Source organism: Mya arenaria, chromosome 4 (genome assembly GCF_026914265.1).
Source record: "Mya arenaria isolate MELC-2E11 chromosome 4, ASM2691426v1".
In the NCBI taxonomy this organism is placed as follows: domain Eukaryota; kingdom Metazoa; phylum Mollusca; class Bivalvia; order Myida; family Myidae; genus Mya; species Mya arenaria.
In genome coordinates this window covers 3,987,989-4,007,200 of record NC_069125.1, presented here as the reverse complement: position 1 = coordinate 4,007,200, position 19,212 = coordinate 3,987,989, and the positions used below count along the sequence as shown (strand labels likewise).

Sequence of the window (19,212 nt, the reverse complement as noted above, 5' to 3'; positions counted from 1 at the left end):
ATACTTGTAAATTTAAAATTGTTAATCTGTTTTCGTTTTATTGTGTCAACAGACCAACCTTAGATGAACATGTTGAAAGAGTTAATTTATTATATATATGTTAAAATACTCTTGTCATTAGCGTTTCAATTTTACGTTAAAAATCAACTCAACTATAAAGTTATTTATTTTTTCCCGCTATTTTATGACGCCATATGACAAACTGTTTCCGGTTACGTTCTGTCGTTCTATTTAGTGCTTCGGACTCAACGCACTCTATACAATCAAAAAAAGCACATAACGATATGTGAAACGGTTAAATACTACGCCAATTTTCGAAAACCTTTATAATGAATAGAACGTGAAGCGCGAAATAAGGTGTTAATTGTAAGTTCTGAACCTAAATTTATAAGCTGTCATTCCTTTATAGCCTTATCATTCTTAAAGCGGTTTCATGATCCATATCTGCATTTCATAAAGTAAAAAAAATGTCGTCCCTAGGGAGCGCAAACATAATACGATTTCTAGTGTAAACGTACGATTTTGAAATTGATACGGAAAGTACTGGTAGAACTCGTACCGAGAGCACTGATAGAGCTGGCATAGAAAGCAGTGATAGCGCTGATATCAAGAGCAGTGTTATAGCTGGTTCGGAGCTCAGTGGAAGAGCTGGTACGGAAAGCAGTGGAAGAGCCGGTATGAAGGGCAGTTATCGAGCTAGAATGGAAAGCAATGGTATAGCTGCCTGGTAAGGAGAGCAGTGAAAGAGCTGGAAGAGCTAGTAAGAAGAGCCGTGATAGAGCTTATACGGAGAACAGTGGTAGAGCCGGTACGGAGACCATTTGTAAAGGTGGTACGGAGAGCAATGGTACAGTTGGTACATGAAGCTGTTTCAGAGCTGGTACACAGAGCAGTGGTAGACCCGGTACACAGAGCAGTGGTAAAGCCAGTACACAGAGCAGTGGTAGAGCCGGTACACAGAGCAGTGGTAAAGCCAGTACACAGAGCAGTGGTAGAGCCGGTACACAGAGCAGTGGTAGAGCCGGTACACAGAGCAGTGGTAGAGCCGGTACACAGAGCAATGGTAGAGCCGGTACACAGAGCAGTGGTAAAGCCGGTACACAGAGCAGTGGTAGAGCCGGTACACAGAGCAGTGGTAGAGCCAGTACACAGAGCAGTGGTAGAGCCGGTACACAGAGCAGTTAGAGCCAGTACACAGAGCAGTGGTAGAGCCGGTACACAGAGCAGTGGTAGAGCTACTGCACAGAGCAGTGGTAGAGCCGGTACACAGAGCAATGGTAGAGCCGGTACATAGAGCAGTGGTAGAGCCGGTACACAGAGCAGTGGTAGAGCCGGTACACAGAGCAGTGGTAGAGCTAGTACACAGAGCAGTGGTAGAGCCGGTACACAGAGCAGTGGTAGAGCTAGTACACAGAGCAGTGGTAGAGCCGGTACACAGAGCAGTGGTAGAGCCGGTACACAGAGCAGTGGTAGAGCCGGTACACAGAGCAGTGGTAGAGCTACTGCACAGAGCAGTGGTAGAGCCGGTACACAGAGCAATTGTAGAGCCGGTACATAGAGCAGTGGTAGAGCCGGTACACAGAGCAGTGGTAGAGCCGGTACACAGAGCAGTGGTAGAGCTAGTACACAGAGCAGTGGTAGAGCCGGTACACAGAGCAGTGGTAGAGCTAGTGCACAGAGCAGTGGTAGAGCCGGTACACAGAGCAGTGGTAGAGCCGGTACACAGAGCAGTGGTAGAGCCGGTACACAGAGCAGTGGTAAAGCCAGTACACAGAGCAGTGGTAGAGCCGGTACACAGAGCAGTTGTAGAGCTAGTACACAGAGTAGTGGTAGAGCCGGTACACAGAGCAATGGTAGAGCCGGTACACAGAGCAATGGTAGAACCGGTACACAGAGCAGTGGTAGAGCTGGTACGGAGAGCAGTTGTAGTGCTATCAGTGGTCGCGTATACACACTGTAATCGTATACTAACGACAAAGCAATATTTTTTTTTCATTCAAATGAAATCTTGGTTTTTACAATAAACATTTGCTTCGGTTTGCCACGCACATACGATAAGGCCCTTTTTATTACCACATCCGTCAATGACCCAAGGCATGTAGTATATCGGGTGCTCCTGGTCACTGACGTAGCCACAGTTACACGCATAGTAACCGTCATTGTACGCGTCCGTCAAGTCTTGTAACATTGCAATTTCCGTTCCAAGCTCTTGGCATCGTTCGATTGCTGTTAGTTTAGCCATGTTGTACCGCATGTTATACCGACTCCTGGCAATATACACCGGGAAAAGCTTCTGTACTATCGTCCATCCTGGTTTGACGTCATATTGGGGAAAGTCGTTCCACCCGTACCAGCGAATCTGTGTATAATGACAGGACTTCATGTCTTCGGAGTACATGAAAAATTGACAAGTATACATGTCTGGGCACAGTAGGTTAGCTCAATATCGGTTAAGGTCTGAGTCACATGATTGTTGATGTAACCATTTTGGACAGCGTTTCTAAATTTATTGCACGCTATATCTCCTGGACTCGTCCACGTGCCGTCATTGCGGCATTGAATCATGGTTGAATGTATGTCGTATTCCGGTCCATAATCACACATGTACCGTCTCCGGCTACCGATAGAGTTCAGGTTCCCTAGCGTGTGACCGTACGGCGGACGCTGTGGCTCCACGCCGCAGTACGTCACGTGACATGCCGGACCGGAGGGCCGGTGCTTACATGTGTATCCAGATTCACAAAGAGTATCTCCGCAAAGGAAGTCTTCCTTGAATAGAAAAGAGAATATGGATGTGATATTCGTTAACATTTTTCTATTTAGTTATTAGATAAGCATATCTAGTGCAAGGCAAGATTATAGGAGCGTGAAGTTTGGGACATTAGTTTTAGTTCTTACCATTGTCATTGGTTTAGAATAGATAAAAAAGGTTTTCAGCTCAACACCTTGAGTTCGAAATGATTTACATTTTTATCGATGATGATGATGATGATGATGATGGTGGTGATGATGATGATGATGATGATGATGATGATGATGATGATGATGATGATGTTGACGGCGTATATGAAAAAACAAGCTCTTGTGCAGAAGTATTGAAGATTGTATTTAGGTTTTGTTAGGTCAGGGTCGCTTATATTTACGATAAAAAAAGGTTTGTTTTGTGATGAAACTTGATGTATATTATGCTCCTTTGGAAACGTAGCTTGGGACTGCGTTACAAAAAGGCCAAATATCTTATTCCGCTCAATAACCGCTAAATAATAGAGTAATGTTTAAAGGCGTGTTTAATGTGCTGTATATTAATGCAGCGATCTCACTCACTCATAACTAACACAACATTAAAAACGTCTTTCTGTGAGATTATATATACTTCAAATTATTCCTTTAACTTCATGTATAAGATTTAAAATACTGTTCTCAGTTGAAACAAGACTTAAGTATGTTCGTTATACTGGGGCCAGGTATCCCATTTTCCCTCATAAACCGTACTGGAACTGACACCAAACGCTTTGGCCTTTAGTTATTTCTTACTTGTGAAACAGTCGCAGAGCATAATGTAATAGTTAGGTGACATGAAATAACATTAATTTTAATGATTAATATTGTGCGGAGTGAGCGTAGCATATTATTAAAGGTATGCATGCCAAGAAATCCTATCCAATTTTCGATTAAGAAGGAAACCCCTGTATGCCAGCATATACCTGGATTTTAGCAGCATATGCATTTTGTTCCATTCAGTGGTTTTGTGCTAAGGGTTAAAGGGCTGACTTGGTTCTCCATGTAGTTTATCAGTTATCTGCTGTAACAGCTAATTCATTTCATTTATTGGCCATTACGACCAGCATGAAATTCAGTGGAGCAATGATTTTGGTCATTTTTCGGAAAAATCTTTCTATAGTGCATGTTTCTTAGGTTTAACGCTTCATCTCATTTTGTTTATTACGACACTTGTCAAAAATAAAACAAAAATTTCAATAATAGTTTATTATTAAGTATTGACATGATTTTCTTAACTATAAAAAAGTATAATTATTAATTAACTAAGCTAAGCATTACATCATTGATATTGTTTATGAACAATCTCCGTGATAACAATATTTAACTACCTAAACCACACTCTTGAATTATGTTTAAAGATTGAAAACATCAAGTACAAATGTACTAACTATATTTCTTAGTTCCCCAACAGCTAAATATCTTCCTCACGCCGGCCAAATCCTAATAGCCTCTTATAGAACAATGCCGTAATCAAGTCGTTTAATTTAACAACTTGATTACGGTATTATTCTATAAGAGGCTATTAGGATTTGGCGTGAGGATGTATTTTGACCCAAATAGAATCACGATCCCCAGTCAAACTTATCGACTACCGGCTCAAAATGTTATGACTCATGTATATTTAATAAAATGATACCGGGGAGTCGTTTATCTGTGGATGTCGAAAATCTGCTTAAAGGGGCTGTACTCCGTATGATAAAATAGCGGGGAAAAAAAGAGGAAATTGTCGAAAACTGACATAAACTTGGCATCAATTTGTACAATGCATTGAAACTTCCTAACTGAAGTACCACATAGTTTACAATTTATTTAAGTTTAGCAGTTATTTCGTATTTTTCCATTAAAAAGAGTACTGGGTATGTCAGGTAGAATTCATTCCTAATGCGTGATTTGCTATTCGGTGTTATCACGTGAAATTACCGAGGTACGTGTATAGCTTAATTATGTAATTAATAGAGTAAGCCGTAAGTAACTGCAATTTTGGCGACACGGGTTCGAACCCGGTCTCCGACACATTTTTTTTTACATTTTGGTACTTGTTTTACAATTATGATATCAAAGCGGAACACATTCCATTACATAATTGTCAGTTATACGAAAATGCATTTTAAACGCCTCAGAATGTGTTCATGATGATATGAACAAAATTGAATTAAGTAAATTTAACATTCGGAGATTCAGTTTCGCCAATGTGATGTATTTTTTCAAGTTTCGTTTGTATTTTCCATTTTCCATGGTGTATACAAAGCTTTAAAAATGAATAATAAGAGTGTGTGTTTTTGTTAAAAAAATGCGAACCCAATAAATCTGACATTTTAAAATCAATATCCATACGCTTAGTAAAGCATACCCCTAAATATAACTCGCCTATGAAACGGCCAGATTAATATTTAATGCTGTATAGGTTACATTTACATTCCAAATAAAACAGTTGTTTAAGCATATCATTTTCATTAACACCTATCATATGTCTTAAAAAAGTAAATGTTACTCATAAAAAACAGCATATTTTTTTATTTAAGTTAATATTAAGTTTTACTAAGTAGTAGTCAGTAATTATGTCTAACACTTAATACTTCTTCACGTCTCTATAGGCAAAATTGAATACATTCTTCCAAATGACCCAAACTACAGCAACTTCCAAGACAAGCTAACATGATTAAACACATAGGGGTTAATGTGTAGCTGAAATTGACGCTTGTGTAGAAATGACAAGTGGAAAAATTGGCTTGTATTAGTCTAGTCTAAACATATTTATTTTACAACGATTGTGAAACAAGTTATTACAACATTATATCAATCACTCTCGTTGGCACGATTATACGCGAGGGTGTGGTCTTGTGTTGTGGGAGAAACCGGACAACCCGGAGAAAACCCAATTGTCCGGTTTCAAACTCACATGCGCCCAAGCCGGGAATCGAACCCGGGTGGCCTAGTTGAGAAGCGAGTGCGCTAACCACCGCGCTAACCGGACAACCAGTATTTCTTGACATGGTGATTGAAATTATACACTTGTGCTAAACAGTTCCTTTATTATATCGAAAACTCTGGTTGTGCACTGTGTGCTGTAACTTTAACTTATATATCTATAATATAACGTTGTTTACCGGTGGTAAGTCCGATGAGTTTACGTAGACCCATCCTGGTGTCCTGTTTAGCTCACCAGTGCCTCTCTGGTACACGATGCATAGTTGGGCGTGGCGGCTATAGGCGATACCTGTCAAACGAAGAAACAATGATTGGAAAAACTAAAGATACGTTTCATCCATCGATTTCGGTCTTTGTAAATGTATGTTTAAGCGTTCTATAATAATATTAGAAAGCCAAGGACGACCAAGCTTTCCTCACCTGAACAAGCAGTGGAGAACTCCCGGCACTGGCTGAGACAGATTTCAAATGTAAGTCCTGGTATATACGCAAGATGGCACTCGCTCGACGTGTAACCATGGTGAACGCGTGCAGGAATCTTTGCGTAGATATAAACAAATCCGCAGTAGAAAAGTAGCATGTAAAAGATACACATTTTCTAATTACAACTGCAACAAAATTACATGAATACCAGTGCTGTTTTGGACAACCGCATTATTGACTGTGCTTCACAAAACTTTATATTTAAATGAATATATTTCATATATACGTGCTTTGTTGTTTTGAACTAAATTACATCAGCTTCTACTTTGTGTATCCTCTGGGAGTATAATGTATTGGTTTCAGGTACCATGACATTAAAATATGTCTGAGTGTTATGTGATTCAAAATTTATGCGAAAATTCAAAGCCTATACCTTATAAAATATTTATAATTTCAATGAGCGAATATAGATAAAGGATCATAATATACGTTTTAAAAGTTATAAAATACAATAGGGTTCCATTAGTACTGCGTTCTGATCAGGGAGGTTGTATTTGACTCGAGAGGATTTTTGCAGATTCGGATTTCACGAGGCGCAAGCGGATCAAAACGCAGTACTAATAACCCTTTGATTATATACAACATTGGTTAGATCACTTAAAAGACGCATGTTTTCATAATATAATTAATGTTATTTTAACGACGCACTTATTTGTTTTATGACGTCATTTTAACATCGCGCAACGATACTTGTAATGACGTGACGTCACTAGAGTGGAAAACGGACTACCGTATTTTGTGATATGTATTGCGTGTGGATTTATGATGGGTATATAATAAAAAAAATTGGTTGAGTTTAGGAAAGTGTTTCGTGACTGAAAATGATAAGTTACATTATAGACTATATATATAGGTGGCAAATGGTGCTCTTTTAAAAGGTCCTTTAGTGTCTGTTTGAAAAATAAATCGATATAAATATTTTTTGAAAAAAAAAAAACATGTAAAAACACGAAATAAATTTAAAAATTATAATGGTTTAAACGAATTTTAAGAAGAAAGAAAAGAATGTGCTGAGGGCGCAGGATTCTCAAGTCTCCAGTCTCCGTGTCCATTACACCACTATAGACGGCTTGATAAAATCAAAGATACACTTTCTTCATTTATGTTTCCACAAAGTGCTAAGTTCATAATAACTAGAATTAACGTATTCATAAAACCGAAAGAATCGATTTTTTTCTTCTGAATACAGGTGGTGTGTAAGCTTATTTATACTCGCACTCGGGCCAGCTTGCCCATTCGGCGAGTGCTCCGTTAAGATTGTTAGTCATTTTAGGTTTTTGGACCATAGTGCACAGACAGAATGTAACCCTGGTTAGAGCAACCCTGGTTCTTTAACGTGCCACAGTGAATAGCACTGTCACACGGAACCCCCATTTAACGGACAACTGGGTTTTTCTCCGGGTACTTCGGTTTCCTCCCACAACACAAGACCACACTCTTGCGTGACATCGTGCTAATGAGAGGGATTGATATAAGTTGCATTAATTTGTTTCACAACCGTTTTTTTTTTTAAAATGTGTAAACTATTTTCGCATGTGGTCTATTTATAAATGCATTTTTGGCTTGATTACCGCGTGGCCATGTTGTATGTCACTAATTTGTCCTTGTTTTTGTAATCGTGTAAAACGAACATAAAGCAAATATGTTTAGAGTTGAGCTGAATTAAGTTGGTAGAATCAAAGCTTTTATGCAACTTATAAATACAATTTTAAAACGCGGTGTAATTTATCAACATCGAAACGCAAGTTGTCAACAGTAATTGTTCAGTGTTGTCCAATCATACTTAAGAAAGAAACTTAATTGTAGTGGCCAGTTATTGCTATCAGGTACTGGGGTATTCGGAAGCCTCCAAGCTGACCTTTTTCAATAACAATATACTCAGTGTGTGTATACCACGTGATAAAACACGATGTAAATGCTATGTCGGATGTCAATATTTTGCTTCGAATAAAGACTTCTTTTAAGTATTCTTTTCTTCCCCATTTTAAATTAATGAAAAAGCAGTCTGTGCCCCTGAAAAGGGCCATTGACCAGACCAGAAGAGTTCTGCTTTAATAGCAATAAGACATGTTATAAATCCATACCAAATTGATAACATGTTTAACGTCATGGGGGGGATATTTTTTTGGTTTTATAAAAAGTTAAAAACAGATACAGAACATAAAATTTATTCATAATCGAACAGGTCATCATGGATTCTTAAAGATATGCGCGACCTATTTTTGGAACCATCTCCAATGGTCCCTTTATCACTAAATCTATATATACATTCCACATTCGTCGTTTTACATACAGGGTATGTTAAGTAACCATTTGAGGATTACATAATAGGATACATTTACATGTTTGCATGGCTGATCCACTATATATATATAGTGTGCATGTAAGCTTATTAACACTCTCACTCGGGCCTTTCCCACCCGGCGAGTGCTCCGATAAGATAAATAGTCATTTTAGGTTTTCAGAGCATAGTGTACAGACAGAATGTAACTCTTGTTAGAGCTACCCTGGTTCTTTAACGTGCACTGTCACACGGGACCCCCATTTAATGTCCCTTCCGGAAGACGATTAGTATTTCTAGTGGTGCGGCGGGGATTTAAACCTGCGACCCCTGGATTGACAGTCAAGTTTGTATCCACCGAACCAAAGATCCGTCACATCCACTACAGTATAATATCTAAGGTAGCGGATTTATACCGGCTAACCAAACCTTTTACTCTGTGTATTTTACTTGTGGTCTATAACCTACATAAGAAAAACGGTACGGCGGCGAACGGGTCTTATCTTCGACAGTAATTATCGGGGTGTAATTATCGTTCTTGACAATTGTTTTCATAGGTGGCGTTCGCAGGTAGAGGATATTTGTCAAAACTTTGAATATCGTGCAGTTATTTGGACACAGGTACTATCTTTTGAAATACTATCTGTGGAAATGTCATTTGGTCTTAACTGTATGAAATCGTTTGTAACAAGCTTTTTTTTTATTTATTTGAATCACACAGTCATAAGGTCATCATCCCGACCACTGTGTACTTAATGCACCACACGCCACCAGTCAGGTGCGGGGGTATACCGGGGATAGCCGGGGAAATGGGGCGTGTTTTTACCTTCCAGGTGGCCCCGCGGTGCCGGTGAATGCGGTGGTTTTGTGTTAGCAAAAATATAGCGGTAAATGGGCCTTACCTAGGGTCCCTAGGGTGCGGGGGCATTTGGCGGATATTTTGCCGTCTGTTCGTTCCCACAGGGCGGGGATTTTACCCGGGGTTGGCTGGACCAAAAGTCAAAGTCTCCGCTATTCCCCGGACCTGGGGGGGGGGGCGTGGTTACAATTGACTGGTGCATTACTGTAATGCTCGTTGTCAGGAAACTGGAAAGTGATAACATTTAGGAAATACATATTAATATTATAATTTTCAATAACCTAATACGATGTTAAGTTTAATTTACATGTGTGTTTTACACATTATTCTGGCAGGATCTTGGGTCAGTTGGTAAGATATTTGACTGCCAACACAAATGTCACATATTAGACCCCCACAGATTTTGATTCATCTCCTAAGTCCTACAGTATAGCAAAAAATACTGCAAGTCCTGTTTGACAGTGCCTTTTTAGTATGGCTAGCACACATGAAACAATTTTAAGCAGTATTAAAGTATTTAATAACCAGTTTTATAACATACAATATAATTATTCTATACCTTATTTATAAGGAAATATGTGAAAAGGTTCCATTTTATGACAATCAGGATAGACATACACTCTGTACTTATATTGACATAAAACTCAGTAATAGCCATAATCAATTGTCATATATGTGCGAGTTTTAAGGATGACACCATAACCCTTTTTGTGGGGAAAAAAGGGTCTTATCATTAGTTGTTGGGAAAATTCTCAGAGTACTTTTTCAAACATTTTGGGAATATTTTAATAAAGTAAGTAATATATCAATAAAAATATATTGGTTGAGAAGCAGTTTCCAACGGAAAACAGTTTCCGACAAATCGCTTTTTCGCGTACTTTCTTTAGATCTTCATAAAGAAGGTACTGCAATTCAACTACATGTATATGGTAACTCTAGGCAATCAAAAGTTGAAATTCTTACCGAGACACGTAAGTAACTTTTATTATTTAATGTTTATTTTTCATTTTGTACACAAACTTGCATGTGGGGGATTTGCACGCGCAGCGTATTGCACATGCGTGTGAACCTAATTTGCATATCTATGAATAGCTACAAGGTTTTCCTAAATTGACTTATACAAACGATGATCATTGTGTACATATTTGTGAACACGGTTGTCATGCTAGTTTCATACCAACATTCACTTAAATGTATACAAACACAAGTTTCCATCAGAAATGAATCAAAATATCATTGATATTCAGTGTCTGCCTGATTTCGAGTATGAATTGACTGTCGTAAATCTTAAGGTTTAAATTTTTCGTAAATGCTGAAAAATTAATTAATATTTCTCTTATAACAGTCTTATATTTAGTTTATTAAATAAACGGATAATAAAAACACACAGTAGGCACCTTAAAGTATCTTAAGGTTTAAATTTTGCCCCGCATTCGATTTGTCAGAAACTGCTTCTCATCACAAGCTTATCAGTACAATGTAAGTACCCTCTTTGCGTCCCTATTAGATACACTATATGTGACGTCACACATGTGAAAATATATCGACAATAGCAGCTTGAGCTGTAGTTATCTAAATTGTGAACAATTTTAGTAGGTATTTAAACACGTATAAATAATTCAATAAAAATGTATAAAAACTGTCCGAAACTGCTTCTCTACCAGTATTACTCAGAAACATCATTTAATTAATTGTGAGATTCTCAATATGTAAACATTATGATGATTTTATTGATAGGGATTTGTCTAATGCAGAAAAACATATTCCTGGATGCAATTATATGCCTCAGGACCCCATTGCCAACCAACTGTAAATCACTGGGACCCATAATATTACTGAGATATTTGGGCTAGATTCAGTAACTCATTGGCCCACAATTTCTACCAATTGAGGGTCTCCCTCTTTCGAAAACTAGCAGGTCACTTCTCACCAGTCGATTCCCTGCCTGGGCGCATGTGAGTTTGGTTTGTGGTCTCCATCCAAGCCGGACAATTTGGTTTCCTCTGGGTACTCCGGTTTCCCCACAACACAAGAACACACTCTCGCGTAAAATCGTGCCAACAAGAGTGATTAATATTTGTTATAATTTTGTTATAACTTGCTCCACAATTGTTGTAAAATAAATAAGTTAAAACTAAACTTTGGAAAACTGTTTTTAATTTCAACTACTTTTAAGCTCGACTATTCGAAGAATAAGGAGAGCTATACTACTCACCCAAGCGTCAGCATCGGCAATGGTACTCAACCATCCAACCTACTTAATTAAGTTAGATAACTCTAGTTTGCATTTAATGCAAATAATAGGCCTTGATTATTTGACTTAGAAATTCTGGTAAAGGTTTTGTGTGCAATCACACATAGGTTAATATCTCAGCAACTGCTTGAGGTATTGCATTGAGACTTGATACAATGGTACTCAACCATCCAACCTACTTAATTTACCAAGTAAGATAACTCTAGTGTGCATTTAATGCAAATAATTGCCCTTTATTATTCGACTCAGAAATTCTGGTTAAGGTTTTGCATGTAAGCACACATAGGTTAATATCTTAACAACTACTGGATGAATTGCATTGAGACTTTATAAAGTGGTACTCAACCATCCAATCTACTTAAATAACCAAGTAAGATAACTCTAGTTTGCATTAACTTCAAATAATGGCCCCTTTTTTATTCAACATAGAAATTCTGGTTAAGGTTTTGCATGTAACCACTTTTAAGTCAATGCTTCAGCAAATACATCATGTATTGCATTGAAACTCTACACACAGGCTCCCAACCATTTAACCTTCTTATTTAATTAAGTAAGATAACTCTATCTTTCATATTCTATAGTTTTTGCCCTTTTGTTATGCGACTTAGAAATTCTGGTTAAGGTCTTGCATGTTAGCACACATAGGATAATATCTCAGCAACTACTTGATGTATTGCATTGAGACTTTATACAATGGTATTCAACCACCAAACCTAATTGAATAATTAAGTTAGATAAGTTAGATAACTGTGTTTTGCAAATAATGGTCCTTTATTATTACACTTAAAAATTCTGGTTAAAATTTTGCATGAAACCACATTTATGTTAATATCTCCGCACATCATGTATTGCATTGAAATCTAATCTAACAGTGATCCATGCATGTTTCGCCAAAACTTTTCAATCCTTACACTGAAAAGCGGCGGAATAGTCGAGCGCGCTTTCTCTGTGACAAGCACTTGAAAGTTCAAAGAAACCAACCAAGAAATACTGAAATGTGCAATCTTACTTCTTTTGTCCTGGGTCGGAGCATTAATCATTTGACTCCTGAATCAAGAATCAAGTGCCACAGGTGCCCTGGAATTCTGTGATGTCTGTATTTGGTGACTCAGATGTCTATATGTTGCCCAGATTTAAAAGTCCATTAGACTTGTTATTGGCAAGCTGCAAGCATGGCTGTTATGATGAGTGTATCAGCCTTCGACAGACATGTTTGGGAAAACAACAAAATAAAAGATCAGCAGATGAAAAAACAATGAGTTAAGGACTGGGAGTATGAAGAAAAATTAACTGCTGAATGAATGGTACATGAATTTAGGATCGAAGTCCTATGATATTTTACTTAAGACATGTTTAACATTTAACATAAACACATATTTTGTCTTTGAATTCTCCTCGACTGAAATGTTAGTATAAGCGAATCCTATAGGTGCATTGTTTTTCGCATTTCTTTTTTACCATTTCTTTTTTCGCACAAAATCAGCTAATTTCCCAACTTTGTTATGTTTATTGCAAGCCGTTACATGACACTTTTCACCATTGCGTGTGCCGTATATAGAGCTTTTATGTCACCTGAAGCTGTTCATTATTGGAAATTGCAGGAAAAGATGGCCTGTTTCATTTAGCACTCGGCAAGCTTAAGGGAACTTGTCAATATTCTCTGCTTAGCCAACAAACAGTATGAGCTGGGCGATCAAATCAATACAGCAAACATCTGATAACCTGTAATCTTAAGTTTCATCTGAGATACAGAGTTACGTTTTCTTTTGAGTTACATTGTTGCAAATTTATCTTAACTCTGTGACAAACTGTGATTGCAGACACTGTTGGATATAAGTTGATAACAACAGCCACTTCTATGTTTTTGTTGTGAATGTGCTGAGCTGGTATTGTATTTGTACAGGTATGTTGAGTTTTATGCTGGTATTTTCATTTTCATTTATTTGCCACCAGATTATAACATATACATGTGGTTATGAATGTAACATCTGGTTTTATTTCTTTGAAGTATATGTTATGGCTTATTTTTGTAAAGTAATGGTCTGGAATTTCTGAAACTACTTTGCATTCAATTCTGTAAACCTGCTCCATGTAGGTTATAATGCTATTGTCTATTAGGCTTATTTATATTAAATGTACTAGTTTGTACTGAAGATATTACTTCGTACCAGCCTCTGATGGAAATTATATCTCATGCCATGCAGTCTCTAGCGGAATATATATATCTCATGCCATCCAATCTCTGACAAAATATATATCTCATGCCATGCAGTCTCTGACGGAATATATATCTGACAGCAAAATTATACAATTCATACCATGCAGTCTCTGACAGAATATATATTTATTCATACCTTGCAGTCTCTGACAGAATATTTATATCATTCCATGCAGTCTCTGACAGAATATATTTCTTTATATCATGCAGTCTCTGACTGAAAATTTATATCATGCCATGCAGTCTCTGACAGAATATATACTTCAAAATGTGCAGTCTCTGACAGAATATTTCTATTATGCTATGCAGTCTCTGATAGAATATAGGTATATACTTCATACCATGCAGTCCCTTACACAATATATACTTCATACCATTCAGTCCCTGACAGAATATATATCTCATGGGTCCAATCTCTGACAGAATATATATCTCATGCCATGCAGTCTCTGACGGAATATATATCTGACAGCAAAATTATACAATTCATACCATGCAGCCTCTGACAGAATATATATTTATTCATACCTTGCAGTCTCTGACAGAATATTTATATCATTCCGTGCAGTCTCTGACAGAATATATTTCTTTATATCATGCAGTCTCTGACTGAAAATTTATATCATGCCATGCAGTCTCTGACAGAATATATACTTCAAAATGTGCAGTCTCTGACAGAATATTTATATTATGCTATGCAGTCTCTGATAGAATATAGGTATATACTTCATTATCATACCATGCAGTCCCTGACACAATATATACTTCATACCATTCAGTCCCTGACAGAATATATATCTCATGCCATCCAATCTCTGACAGAATATATATCTCATGCCATGCAGTCTCTGACGGAATATATATCTGACAGCAAAATTATACAATTCATACCATGCAGTCTCTGACAGAATATATATTTATTCATACCTTGCAGTCTCTGACAGAATATTTATATCATTCCATGCAGTCTCTGACAGAATATATTTCTTTATATCATGCAGTCTCTGACTGAAAATTTATATCATGCCATGCAGTCTCTGACAGAATATATACTTCAAAATGTGCAGTCTCTGACAGAATATTTCTATTATGCTATGCAGTCTCTGATAGAATATAGGTATATACTTCATACCATGCAGTCCCTGACACAATATATACTTCATACAATTCAGTACCTGACAGAATATATATCTCATGCCATACAGTCTCTGACAGAATATATATACTTCATACCCTCATGCCATGCAGTCTCTGACGGAATATATCTGAAAGCAAAGTTATACAATTCATACCATGCAGTCTCTGACATAATATATACTTCATACCATGCAGTCTCTGACAGAACATATTTCTTCATACCATGCAGTCTCTGACAGAATATCTATATCATGCCATGCAATCTCAGTTAGAATATATTTCTTCATACCATGCAGTCTCTTACTGAATATTTATGTTATGCCATGCAGACTCTGACACTATATATAAGGTACTTCAAAATGTGCAGTCTCTGACCGAATATTTATATCATGCCATGCAGTCTCTGATATAATATATATACTTCATACCGTGCAGTCCCTGGCACAATATATACCTCATGCCGTGCAGTCTCTGACAGAATATATATACTTCATACCGTGCAATCCCTGACAGAATATATATCTCATGCCATGCAGTCTCTGACAGAATATATATACTTCATACCGTGCAGTCCCTGGCGGAATATATTATCTCATGCCATGCAGTCTCTGACAGAGTATATATCTGACAGCAAAATTATAATTCATACTGTGCAGTCTCTGTCATAATATATACTTCCTGACATGCAGTCTTTGACGAATATATATTTCATACTATGCTGTCTCTCAGTCTGACAATATATGTCATGCCAAGCAGTCATTGCCATGCAGTCTCTTTCACTTACAGAATATTTACTTCATCATTCCATGCAGTCTCTGACAAAATATGGACTGTTGATACATGTATATTTCTGACAGAATTGAGCCATGTTAGCAAAGAAATGAGATGTAGGCAATTTATATTATGCAAAACCATAACGAGGGATTTGCACAGAATTACAAGGGTTTTATTGTCGCGGCAGCTAATTTTCTTTTTTGACATTTATTAGATGTTCCTTAATCAATGTGATATATTTATCCTGGAGACTAGCAGTAAACCAAGAGTTCATAATGCTGATTTCAGTGACTTAATTAGCTGAGGAAGGGAAATATACTCTAGTCAAATAATGGTTTCTATCTAATTCAATTCTGGATATCTGGGAGAACCTCCTGACTGAATCTATCACGAATTTGGGGGAATAATGCCAACATTGTCAACCTTATGGGACAAAGAATCAATGAATATGTGGTCTTGATTATATTATCATTGGGTATCAATGTATTATACTGAATTTGTGTTTTAGACTTTATGATGCATCCTCATTCAATTTTAAGGTATTTCAAAAAGCCTTTATGGCAGTTATGTTGGTGTCATGTAATAAGGTTATCATTTGAAAGAGCAGGGCTTGCTTAGTACTAACTATGTACTCGATCACGCGCTATCTGAGTGCCTTCAAATCAGTCACTTAAGATTACTCACAATTAGAACAGAGATATCAATGGTTTGGAAAACCTCAGAAAAAAACTCATTTTCCTTAAAGCATTTAAAAGAATAAGTGAACCCTTTTAGTGATAAAATATTAATTTTCGATTGTTATAAATTTGAAAAGCTGCGTTCTGATCTTTTTGTAAGCAGTCTTCTATCACTGGTTTCCAGACATTTACGGAAAAATTGGCTAATTCCAAGACAAATAATAAAAAGCTGTCTAAACGGGAGTGCAGCTTTAAGGTAAAGTTTTGTCTTGATGTTTGTTTTATTTTATGACAGCTGAAAATGGACATGTTGCAATCTTAAGATTCTTCATAACATTTCTTCCATATAAGTTTAATATTTACATAATATTATTTCTCTAAATGTCAAACCCTTTAAAATAATAGCCAAATAAACACATAAAAGTACATCATGGGAAACCCATACAATATTTATGACTGTGTGTGTGTTATTGTCAATGTTCCTCCAGAATTATAATTAGGTTAGCTTTTAGATAATTATATTTGTTCATCAAAATAATGGGTGTTCTACTAGTGAAGTCCTACGTAATGACATGACATTTAGACTTTCATTATGACATTCACAGGCCCTCAAGGTCATCAAAATTCTAGGAATAAAATTATAGAATATGGAGATAAAATAGCATCATCAACTTCGTAAAGCTCTTGAAATACTTTTTGATGGGAAATGCATTAATTAGGAAGCTAGCTCAGATATTATCATACAAAGTATACAGGCCAAGATCAAGGTAAGTAGTGCATGATGGGATGAAATAGAGACTCCATAGTTTCAGCCACAGTTACCGGTAATTGTATGTATTCCTGTTCTCATTCTGAGATGATTTATATCGGTTATATAAACATCCATAGTTCTGGGAAATACCCATAATTTAAAGTACCTGAGTCACACAGGTTTGATAATCATGTCTTAATCTAAGCTAAAGGTAACATATTTCATACAAAAGTTTATATACAAGATGAGAGGTTTAGATGTATTATTAGGACTGTTTAGCTTTAATATTTTAGTATTAATACTTTATCATTGAATTTCATATCTCTATAATTAAGACTGTTGCTTTTTGTTATTCAAACAATGTATGTGTGAATAAAAAGGTCAGATCATTTTGATAAAGAAAAAAAAATATCCCAATTATTGTGGACTGTCCCTTTTAATTCTAGAAAGAGAATATTTCTTTAGTCAGTTTTGCCCCTTGCATGATTTAAGGCCTAAAAAATACATTTGATGTGGGTCACCCAACCCTACCTATGAAATAGGCTCAATTGCAGACACTGTTTTTATTGTTAGTTGATGCTCAGACCCTACAGTTTTTATTGTCAATTGATGCTCAGATCGACCCTACAGTTTTTATTGTCAATTGATGCTTAGATCGACCCTACCGTTTTTATTGTCAATTGATGCTCAGACCCTACCATTGTCAGTTGATGCTTAGATCGACCCTACCGTTTTTATAGTCAGTTGGTAAAAAAAGTAAAGATTTGTTTAATTTTTTTTATTGTTATGTTTTTAATATATATGTAGTTTAAAACCTTGAACATTTATACACAAGATTACTTATAAACACCATAAAAATCTCCATTGATTCTAATATAAAGAATAACAATAAAGAAAAATGCCTACTCTACCTGTTTTAAAAAGGATGTCATGGTAACCAAATCTTTTTTTTGTATTTACAATGATTGCACAGAAATTTGATAGGGAATTTCAGATATTTCCTGGGGGTCCATGGCTAAGAAATATGCAAGTCCAAGGGACACACATTCAAACATATTTAAAATGAATCACTGGTATGTTTCAATAAAATCCATGTATCTGTTGCATAAAAACACCCCTTTTATACTTGCAGGTGAACTGAGCTGATACCAAGATGGGTTTTTGTGGAGGCTGTTTCAAGGCTCTGTTGATATTCTTTAACATCATTTTCTGGGTAAGAGACAGTGGGATGTTGTCAACTTATGTATTAGAGTTAACTGTTTCTTGCTGATGGTCATGTGCCATTTCAGAGTCATTTCTAATACATTGTATAAATGCTAAAGACTGCAGAAAACAAGTATGAAGTCTAACCTGCTCAGCTCTTAAAGGTCTGGTCCATATATTTATGTCTTTTATGTCTTATGGCCCCTTTTTAGCGTATAATTTGCCTTGATTTGGACTATTACTTAGGCAAAAAAAAAAATTATTTGTTAAGGGTAACCTTCCCAAAATTTCTAAGTAGGGTTAGGTAGGGATTTTTTTGATTTTTAAAAAAAAAAATTCAAAATCTGTCGTAAGTTCAGAGTGTTTTCTTGCATATGGCAGTCTTTCCTACATTACTGTCATTGCCTGACTTTGTTTTATCATATAAACAATAATTTTGATTGAAATCTGCATTTATCCGCCCTTCGTAACTCTAAATTTGCTAACGAATATTTTTTTTGCTCAGAAACGGAAAAAAATAGTTAGGGTCGGCGCATTTTTGTAGGTAGGGTCGGGTTACCCGAAACGGACATATTTTTTTTTTAGGCCTTATGACAGGTGCAGTTGGTTCACATAATTTTTGGCTCACATGTTTTAAACTTTCAAATTAATCCAGGTCAATTTTGAAAAGGTTACAATCCATCAATGTTTTCAGAGTTATGGCCCTGTTTCTGTGTCCAGGCGGTGTAATGATTTTTTGATAACTTTTGTGACAACTTGTATGAAATAAAATGAGATATGATAAGAATATTCATGCATATTAGATTCTGCACTGTCAGTATAATAATCTGCATAGTTTGCTAATGAGGCATTCGCATGCCCAGTTT

The 19,212-nt window shown here is 36.5% G+C and overlaps 1 protein-coding gene across 2 annotated transcripts in view; it reads left to right on the top strand.

Annotated features, from left to right (window-relative positions):
• The first annotated feature begins 8,964 nt into the window (after positions 1-8,964).
• LOC128231395 (tetraspanin-1-like) overlaps positions 8,965-19,212 on the top strand; it is a 43,845-nt gene continuing 33,597 nt past the window's right edge. Inside the window, exons 1-2 of one of the 2 annotated variants that reach the window (XM_052944171.1) lie at positions 8,965-9,094; positions 18,276-18,356. In XM_052944171.1, the coding sequence (XP_052800131.1) occupies positions 18,297-18,356 (60 nt within the window). In that variant the 5' untranslated portion in view covers positions 8,965-9,094; positions 18,276-18,296. Of the gene's footprint in view, positions 9,095-13,298; positions 13,490-18,275; positions 18,357-19,212 lie in introns of those variants that run through there. The other variant, XM_052944173.1, reaches the window with a different exon arrangement.